The following is a 10,538-nucleotide window of genomic DNA, read 5'->3' on the forward strand; positions in this document are numbered from 1 at the left end:
TATTTACAATTACCTAAATATAAACTTAAAATTACAATTCAAGACAATTGACAATCAGGACAAACGTAGTTTACAAAGTTGAGCAAAAAAGCCGGAACTAAATTTAAACACGATTAAAATTATTTTCAACGGGTCGCTCACGTATTATTAAGTCGAATAGATTAGCTCGACATGTTTCGATCCAATTTTCGAGGCGAGTCGTTGTTCCGTGAAGAGGATCCTCGAAATTTGGATCGAAACATGTCTTTTCGACTTAATACGTGAGTGACCCGTTTAAAATAATTCTAATATGTTTGAGTCCCACGGGAGTTTTATGGTTAAAATTATATACCTACGATTCCCCACTTTTATACCTATTGCCCTAAAATTCGTCGAAAAGAGAATTGGCGCGAGCGAGATGCTTGATGGGCGAATAACAATGAATGTTAACAGACATCATGATCAAATTACAAGTTAAAATTGGCCTCCTAAGCCACGAAATTATTTTCCGCTATGATATTGATCGAGCCAAACGACTTGCCAGCAAACTTAGCGCTCCGGAGACAGCAGAGAAGCCCGCGCTCAGAAGTGTCATGGACCAGAGAGACGGGTAGTGGAACAGGCAGCCTCCGTTGGCTGTGTATGCGCAGGTTAAGTCTGAAAATTTTAAAAAACTTATTGAATGAGTCTCGGGGAAAATAATTGACGCTAACCCCCCTGGTGTTGGTAGTCGGCAGGAGTCTGTCATATTTGCCAGCCAAATAACGAACTTGAGGTTTTCAATTTAAATAAATAAATATTATAGGACACTTTTTACACAAATTGACTAAGCCCCACGGTAAGCTCAAGAAGGCTTGTGTTGTGGGTACTCATATATAATATATAAATACTTAAATACATAGAAAACAACCATGACTCAGGAACAAATATCTGTATCATCATTCAAATAAATGCCCTTACCAGGATTCGAACCCGGGACCATCGGCTTCATAGGCAGGGTCACTACCCACTGTAGGCCAGACCGGTCGTCTAGAATTTAGAATTTAATTTTGAGGTGTCGACATTTCGGACGCCATATCGCGTCCGCGGGACTCGACTTTCCCGCCCTTTGCTTTCCTTTAAAACCCTTTGACCGCTAATAAAGACGTCCACTGACGCGCGACTGCTTCAAGCGGTCTGTCTATGGCGGGTCTTACTGACGGTGAAACCGAACCTGCGACTGCAAGCAAGTGCTGTAAGCAGTCCGTGTGAGGCCCGCCTAAGCGTGTTGCTATTGAAAAGGAACTATGGTAGCAGTACTCACGGCTGATCAGCATGTAGAGCATGTAGCCAGGTATGTGGGACAGGAGAGCTGTGACCGCGAACGAAGCCCCCAGGGCCACGGCTTTGTCATCAGTCAGCACAGAGCGGACTATCACCATGCCCTGCATTAGGAGGGCGGCTCCTGTAACGTCAGATACTCTATTAATACCTATAATTAATTAACGCATTCACAGCCAACAGTGTCAACGTTTTCGTAAAGTAGTTGTAAGCTAAGTTTTGTAGACGTAAGCGACTACGAACAGAGAACCCGCTGAGCGGATACCCGACACTCCATGGCGTTATTTAAAAAAAATTCGGGTTACCGCGACACTCAATGGCACAGACGACCGGCAACCTTGGTGCGGTTCGGCGCACTATGTCGGTTGACATCTTTAGTGGTCAAAAGGTTTATCTTTTGAATCTTACCTGCCATCGACAGTACCAGCGCGAACAGCAGCTGGTATATGTTGAAGACAAGTCCGCAGTCGGAAAGAGAGCACGCCCCGCGCGCCGCGCGCCCACCACCGCACGAACACTCCGAGAACAATCTGCAAAGAAGATTTTATACCACGACGTAAACGGCAGACTGTGGACACCCTTTTTTTAACACAGATCACAGATCTATGTAATTATGAAAAAGTATACCAAGAGGAGTAAAAGAGAATCTTCAAAATTCCCGAAATTAAGGGATACTTACTAGAGCTTAATTTCTGGATGTGACTTCCTACACAAACACTGCCCACAACTGATCCTAGTAAAATGTTAAAATTTAACAAAATGAACCGATAAGCGAGGAAATACAACATAATGTTAGAAATTTGCAAGTTCTACATACAGAAATCCGTTGAGGTCCTCCACCTCTTGGCAGCCGGCGAGGCACGGCGAGAAGTACGTGGTGGTGGTGTTGATCGTGCACACCGGGCTGAAGCCGTAGCTGTCGGCTGAACATCTGCGAAATAAATATAGTTAGCACATTGCTGGGACAGGACTTCCTTGAACAGACTGTGTAGGGTTCTCATACATAGGCTTTACCCAAGCTTTATTAAAATACCCTTCGATTTCTCGAACATGCATGCTGCACACAGGCAGCCCGCATTGCTCCCGTATAAGTATCCAATATTACAGCCAGAAAGCTGATGACTACCAAGGGCACAGCAGTTACAGCAGATACTTACATTAATAGAAACTGGATAGGTAAGTATACTAACTCTCATAAGACTTGCCTAAGCTTAAAAATACTCTCAAATTTCTCGGACTTACCCGCATTGCATGCTGCACACTGGCAGGCCGTACTCCGCATTGCTCCCGGCTATGTCTCCAATGTTACAGCCCAGTAGACTGATCACCACTAAGGGTACAGCGGTTGCTATCGCCACAATACCACCGACGCGCGCCGACGTCGTCGCTTTCACGCCGTCGCTCCGGCGGCCGGAGAAACGGGTGCGGAATATCTGAAAGCGTAGACACGCATTGACTTAGCATACTGAGGGCCGTGGTCATATCACTATCTCTCACGCTCTTGCCATGAGCACGTAGTGAGTGAGAAGTTTTAACTACGACTCAGTCGTGTTTGGTTTGCGGATAGTTAGTATAATAAATAGTATTTCATTTTAGTTCATTTAATAAAAGCGCACTTAAAGGAAACAATTTCATAGTGGTTAACCGCAAACATTGAAGATTCGACATAATATAATAGGTAATCAGGGTCCAACAAGATTCAAGAAGGTTCCTCCAGGAAGACAACATACAACAATAAAAACGTTAAATTAGCTGCTATTAATCAGCATGCGAATGAACTTACCATGACGAAAAATACGATGACCAAAGTTCGGAAAATGTTGGTGACTTGGCGCGAAGCGCGCGGATCCTGTCGCTTGGTCTCGATGTGAAATTGAGCCTGGAATTACATCCATTTATTTTAGCTTACTAAAGTAGTACATAAATAACAAAAGTCTAGGTAATTGGTAAACCGTTTAAAGGATGACTCCCGTTAGACCGGGCCCTGTCAGGGCCGGAGCATCGTTTTCTATGGAAAGCATGACTTGTCATGACATAGAAAAGGAAGCGCCGGAAGCTCCAACCCGGACACGGCACGGTCTAACGTGAGTCATCCTTAAACCATCTCTACGTTCATATTATGTACCTGTTGCTTTTACTGTGAAAACGACTCTATTGTTTTCTTAATGTTTTGCTATGTAGGAGCAGACTAAGTTCCAAGCTCTATGCTGTGTCTGTGAAATAACGATGGTGATATTTTTATATATGTACTAGAAAAATGCTTAGCATACCTCGACAATGTCGTCATCAAATCGTACGAAGCCGAACACAGCGGCGGAGAGGAAGGCGATCGCGATGCTCTGGACCACAACTATCTTATTGCGGAGCACGCGGCACAGTGTTGAGAAGAATTCTGAAAGTCATAAGTACACGGATCTTATTCACAGAATCTTAACGTTTATTCCGGTCACATGTTCAGGTTTAAGTCCGTTTTCCGACTGTGTCTGTTTCAATTCTCATGGTCTTTGGAATTTTCTTTTGTGGGTCCATGATTAGACATTAGTATTGACACCTTGTGTAACCCTCGTACAGATGTAGTGCATATTTGTTTTCCATCGTATTTTCTCGGAAACGTTCGTATTTGTCATGCTAGTTCAGTCAATGTCAGTACTTTTTGTACCGAGACTGAGTGAAATAGCAAGACAAGTTCGTTTTTTAAGTTTCCGTGAAAATAAGATGGATAATAACTATGCACTACATCTGTGATAAATAAATAAACGAAAGATTGCTGTAGGAAATGTCAACATTCAATGACAATGTCCGAAACAATTGACATTCCTGTAGTAATTCTGTCGCAATTCAGCAGTTAGCTTACCTTTGCTGACCATTTCACCGTCAGCCCCCTTATTCTGGATCTTGCGCCTCGGGAACAGAGTGAACAGTATCGCGAACATGATTGTCAGCATACAGAGAGACAGATGCGAATGCCACCACTCGTCTCGAGTGGAGGACGGGGTCAGCCAGTTCACTCCGTTTAGGCCCAGGGAGAGGCGGATTGTGATCAGTATTCCTGGGGACCAAGTTGAGTACATTTTGATTTATATTTAGAAGGAATACTTAAGGTGTTAAATAGTTTGTTAATCCTACCGACTGCGCCATATAAAGTATTGAGAACTCAATACATGTAATGTCAAAAGCACACCGAAACCTAGTGGTTTATAGGTTTAATTTATTAGCAAAAAAGGAAAGGGCGATAAACAAAGATGTTATACTCACGTTATACTCTTATCATGAATAAAGCAATAGAATGTCGCTTACGAGGTTATTCTAATAATTTTCAAAATCCTGGGAAAGGGATATTTGACCTGGTAAATATTCATGACAACAAATTGAAATACCATAATGATACGCTCCATGCTCAGGCTCATGATCGTCCACATAAACGAAGCCATGCGCGAACAGACTCAGACGCGCGAGGATGCAGAAGGCGGCAGTCAAACACAGCATGGCGACGCGCGGGATCCAGAGATCGTCTTCAGGGTTTTCAATGGTTTTGTAGTACGATGTTATTTCCTCGCCGCCACATAGCTCTGTATAGAAGAATAAGATTAAAACCGCTTTTCTAGCTGTTCAAGCGACAGTTAACTTAAACGTGTTAGTGTTTGTTGTATGCAAAAACAGGCAAGCCGGTAGGAATCGGCTTTTATGGACGCGCCGCCACTGTAAAGTACATTTTTAGAGCGCGTTTGTCACCTCAAATTAAGATTAGGTAACTTCAGGTGTTTGACGTGATGCCAAATAGCTGAAGATGGTTTAGACTCGAGAAGATTTGGCTCCTTAAATGCCTTGGCCTTAAATTCACTACACCTATACCTAAGGAAAGGAAATCTCAGGTTTCTTATAACGGAAAGACAACATGTAAAAAAACTATCACCACAACCATCATGTTCTTGTTCAGCCTAAGGACGTCAGACATTCACGAAATTACGACTTGCATCTAATTCCGTCAAACCGTAAACGTCGTAGGTACTTTTTCTGAGATGAGTTGATCGCAGATATAATATCAAAGATCAGATTAGTAGGTAGAGATTAAAGATTGGGATTACTCAATAGAAAAACTACTTACTCACAGTGGAGTCAGGAGTGTCTTTAAAAGGAAAGGCTAGCACAAGCAGGCCGGCAGCAGCGGCCGCTGTTAGCCAAAAAGACAAGGCAAAGTTCTTCCTGGCTTGGCCACACCACGCGATGAGCGCGCCTAGACCAAACTCCACTAAGCCTGTGCCGATGGTCACCCAGTCTGAAAAGCCACAGGAAAAAGGATTAAAAATCTCAAAAGAAAAAGGTAAGAAGTGAAGCTTTTAATGACTCATCCTAGACTGGGCCGGAGCTTCCGGAGCTTCGTTTTCTATGGAAAGCACCACGTGATTATTACCTCTGCGCCGTCTAGCGTGAGTCATCCTTTAGTCAAGAGACCTCGTTTGCTCCGACTGCTATAATATTGGCAGTGTCAATAAAACTTGGCTCCCCAATGAAGGGGTTTTAAATAGATGCTTTTGCCAGATACTGTAAGCTATCTTGTTGCTAAATAGGGCTAGGGAAACTAGGTATTCTTTCTTCCTTATTTTCAGCAGAAAGTTTTCAGAAAAAGGATGGATGCAATAAAACTTAGGTATGGTCCTGCTATGCTGTATGGTTTAGACAACTTACTCAAAAAATATAGTTCTTAATTCACTGACATAAGAGCTATGGGACATATTTGTGAGTATGATTTGTGCGCCCATATTTTACACATGACTGTACGAGACTTTCTGCAGCTGCCTTACCATGAGTACTCTCCGGCACATGGCCCAAGGCAGCTTCTCTTCTGAGTAACAGTGTGACATTGGTGTCCAGAAGCACGAGGATCAGCAAGGTGCCCTGGAGACACAGGCCGAAGAACGGTGTCGTCAGGATGTACGTGCTGAGCAGGTGCCATAGCTTAAATAGCGGGCGGGGGACACCTGCAATTAGGGAATATTTGAAGGATGAAATAGGGTATTGGATTACGAAAAGCGATATCATGGACGCATTTTTATCACTTGTCGTGCCATGCGTCACTTTCGCACTTACATATTTGTTAGAACGCGACAGGATACACAGGGATGGTGACAAATGATAAAGAGCCGACCATCTTAGCCCTACGTGGCCCTACTTACCTAGTCTAATTGTAATTAGTAAGTATCTTTTTTCGAACTGTTAAAACGATTTGCCATTAGTGGCATAGTTATTAAATTTATATGAAACATTACACAACACTAGTTAGGTACCTAATCTTTTAAGTTCAATACAATTTATAAAATATCGGCCGTGGAGGAAGTTACTTTTACTCACTGTAGGTATATACATATATCTGAAATTAAAAAACTAGTGCGAATTGTGGCCCAAACCTTTGAGAGGCTGTAACCCTGAGGAGGGCTGTAGAAGTGTAGATACCTAATAGCAGTAGGACACATAATAGTCTAATTGGCTGATGATGAGATGATGATGATGATGATATGACATTTTGTTTCAAATGCTGGAGGTAAATAATCTACCATTTGCATTATAAAATCAAAATCTATTTTTTTTTGCAGAAATGTTAGACGTGCAATTGTTTTGTAATAAAAACACGGTACCTACTTAAGCATCACGTCACGTGTTTGATAAAGGGATTTTAGGTAATGAATAATAATTAGACATTTATCTTTTATTATCTGGTCACGGGGGGCAATTAGCGCGTGTTTATGTATTAATTATATGTAGGTACATAATATATACCTACGAGTGTTTAATACGTAACGTTTCATATCCTAGTGCTAAATATTTTATTAATATTTAATTAAAGTAACGGTAGTAGATTCAGACCGAGAAAAGATTCCAGTGATTTGGATAGCCCAAGCAGAGCAAGTGTCATTTTAAACGTCAAACTTCTATGAAATTATGACGTATAAATAACACTTGCACTGCGTGGGCTATCAAATCCGCTACAGACTTTTATTGGTCCGACTCTAATCGCATTTGCACCCTATAAAATAAATAATTTTATATGTAAATTACCCTATTTATTTAGCACTTAAACACATTGCGCTATTTTAATTCATTACAACTGATTGATTCTTGTCATTCAAAGGGTTACGTAGGTAAGTAATAAGCTGGTTTTGCTTTTAACTTGGTACTAAATCGGAGCCTGGGCCTTCTGTTCTATATTTGCTGTACTTGCTGTATATCACTGTCCCTATAAACAAAGTGAATAACATTGCTCTACTTACCAGAAGTAGCTGCCATTATAAGCTAAAATTAACACTCCCCACTTCACTAGTAACAATCTGATTCCTATTTCACACTAGATTTTGTCTAGCATGGATAGGATCTACTTCTATTCTGCACATGAGAACTGTCACCGATCAAAACATTCGTTTCCATGGACTTGCGTCGATGAATTGAGTTTATCGAAGCTTATCATCAGCATATCGGGAGATAGCGGCGATCACTATAAGGTAATGTACGTTTCCGGCAACTTTGCTTGTATTTTGGACATTTTTATATTAGTGGTTCTGTGAGCTGTATATAGAACTCGCGTTAAGCTTAGAAAATGGAAAAGTAAAAATACTTAGTTCGTTGAGTCGTTATCACAGTAAACTCATAATTAATAGTCTTAAGCGCCATAGAAGCTATTGGTGCTTTTAAGTCATTTATGCCAATTTTCGCATTTTAAAAAAATCCATAAACTGTATCGACAAAAATAATCTATTTAATCATAGGAATTTGGTCACAAAATTTACTTATTAACTTAATTTTAAGCTTACATGTTTTATAAGACAAATGCATAGGCAAGTATACGTTTGTGGGTGGATTTCATCACTAAAAATTTCACCATACAAATATTTTATTTTTTTAAATGTTTAATTTAACACGATTCTAGCTGTGTAAAGTAATAGAGGGTTGTATATTGAGGATATTTATGGTATTTATACAATCATTTGTGGCTTATATTTGAAGTTATCGCTTTCGGAAAATAAAAACGCAAGATGGTGATGACAACCATGGTATGGTAATGACTCTTTTATGGACGGTGATGACACTGCATGTACGGTAATGACGATTTGGGAACTAAATTATATATGTCTTAAAAACGTATTAAAAAAATATAAACTTTTTTTAATTGTAAGGATTTAGAACTTTAATAAACATTACAAATAACATGTTTTTGAACATAAGACTAGCTTCATAAATTATTTTCAGAAAATTATATAAAATACATTATACTCATATAATAAATAAATATATAATAAGTATTTGTATTGTATAATTTTAAATAATTTATATTCAGAAATATGCAATTTAGATATTTTATTTTTTTGGGTTTCTTCAATGTTAAATCATAGTCTCAATATTGTCCTCTTATTATCAGTTTAAACCCGCATCTTATTTTATCTACTGCATAACTTGGTATTTATACTTGGTCAAGCAGATCTTGTCAGTAGAAAAATGCGGCAAATTTGAAAAATGTAGGCGCAAAGGGATATCGTCTCATAGAAAATTTGAATTTCGCGCCTTTTTCTACTGACAAGATTTGCTTGACCATCTATATATCATATTAGAAAATTGCTGGCTTACCAATGAGCGAAATTGTTATGATATATTACGTTTTTATTTGATAGGTAATTTGATTCATTCCCTAAGTTTGTAATGTGTGTATTTTTGTTGTTTTATAAACTAACTTTAAAAATAGTTGTAATGATTTAAATCCGTATATAGTTTGTTTAATAGGTATACATTTTTGTATAATCAGTGTTTTATAAGTTGCAAGATCCCTACTTTTAATGCATGTCATAAGTTACAAAATTTTAGGTATTGGGCCGAATGGGTCGGGTGACTAACAAATGGTACAATTATTAATTGCTGTAATTATATACATCAATTAATGTAATATCATCAAAAAACATAAGGCCATCTGGATAGTGAGCCAGTACCGTAGCCTATGGTCGCTTAAAACTTAATAGATGTTGCTTGTTTAAATACTATGTTTTAACACGAGTAACATGCAATTACAGACTCTAAATTGCACGATTTACATGTATTAGATAATAAAAAACAAAAAAAAATGTTCTAAGTTCTAAGTGACCTAAATTTTGCCTACTTAGTCAACATGTTATATAAAACCTAACCATCCCTCTAGTGTGAAAGAAATTGTTATATCTTTTTCCACATTTATAAGGTAGACATTATATAGTGTTAGAAGACATAGAAAACATTTTTCAAACATACAGCTTAATATCTTAGTGAATTATACCAAAATAACTAGAAAAGTTTCTGAGAACCGTCATCACCATACACATGAAATCATCACCGGTCGTCATTTTTTCCCGGTGATGATGGGTACGGTGTTGACGATTTGAGAGTTTCTTATTTTTATTTCTAGAATGGGAATAATAGTAGTTAATGTCTTTGCCACACAATAAATTTCATGTAGTTTTCCATTCATTTCGATAATTATTTCTAATATATTATTCGTAACTTCTTTAAACCAAAGCATAACGGTGATGATGCTCTGTTGTGACAAACTACGTTTTACAAATTTGTTCGTCATATTTCTTACGATTCAATGATGTGAATTTATAGTGAAATCATTTTTTGCATTTTATACTAAAGTGAAAAATAGGGCAAGGACCTTTAGCGGTATTTTGTTGTTTATACTCGGAGATAAGCTCACATTGACATAACCATGACGGTGTTGACGAATATTCATGACAAAATTTTAAATATTTTTAAATGTACTTTCTCGGTGAAGGAATTATTGCATATTTATTCATGTGTTAAACAACAACATGGAAAAGATATAACTAAAAGAAAAATCGCAATCGTACGATAGGTATGCTATAATTTTCACTGCAAACAAAAAGGTTTAGATTTTTCCGGTTTTTTATATAAAATTTATATAAAATTTAAAATTTTATATAAAAAAAAACTATTAAGTTATTGGAGATGGTAATTGAAGGAACATTAAGATAATAGTTCTTAAAAACATATAAAAAAGTTGCAACTCGCACAACCCACTAGTTTTTTTTATAAAGACCGAACCATAACTTTTCGCCCGATTTTGAAATCCACCCTTGTATGCCTTAACAATGGAATACAATCTAAGATACATACTAACAGAAAGAATGATGATTAATTAGTACAGTATTATATAAAACTATTTTGATCACGATTAGGTAAAACGAGGAAATCAGTTTTGAACA

General features: G+C 38.3%; 2 protein-coding genes across 2 annotated transcripts in view; both read right to left on the reverse strand.

The window, feature by feature from the left end:
* LOC134669492 (uncharacterized) overlaps positions 1 to 10,538 on the reverse strand; it is a 245,804-nt gene that overhangs the window by 2,588 nt on the left and 232,678 nt on the right. The window lies entirely within an intron of this gene.
* Positions 377 to 6,436, reverse strand: LOC134671566 (solute carrier organic anion transporter family member 2B1-like). Its single transcript, XM_063529429.1, has 11 exons — positions 6,102 to 6,436; positions 5,405 to 5,575; positions 4,677 to 4,868; positions 4,154 to 4,348; positions 3,570 to 3,691; positions 3,083 to 3,178; positions 2,542 to 2,732; positions 2,117 to 2,230; positions 1,708 to 1,829; positions 1,283 to 1,423; positions 377 to 636 (listed from the first exon to the last, which is right to left on the reverse strand). The coding sequence occupies exons 1-11, from the start codon at positions 6,337 to 6,339 to the stop codon at positions 491 to 493; spliced, it is 1,728 nt and encodes a 575-aa protein (XP_063385499.1). The 5' UTR covers positions 6,340 to 6,436; the 3' UTR covers positions 377 to 490.

This window comes from Cydia fagiglandana, chromosome 1 (genome assembly GCF_963556715.1).
Source record: "Cydia fagiglandana chromosome 1, ilCydFagi1.1, whole genome shotgun sequence".
Lineage (NCBI taxonomy): Eukaryota > Metazoa > Arthropoda > Insecta > Lepidoptera > Tortricidae > Cydia > Cydia fagiglandana.

What these genes read in the sequence shown, in the direction of transcription:
- LOC134671566 (XM_063529429.1), bottom strand. Translation starts at nt 6,339, where the DNA reads ATGATATCGCTTTTCGTAATCCAATACCCTATTTCATCCTTCAAATAT. An exon ending in GTGTGCAGCATGCAATGCGG is followed by an intron (nt 2,231 to 2,541) that starts GTAAGTCCGAGA and finishes TTTATTTCGCAG; the next exon opens with ATGTTCAGCCGACAGCTACG. An exon ending in GAGGACCTCAACGGATTTCT is followed by an intron (nt 1,830 to 2,116) that starts GTATGTAGAACT and finishes TCTTCTTTGCAG; the next exon opens with ATTGTTCTCGGAGTGTTCGT.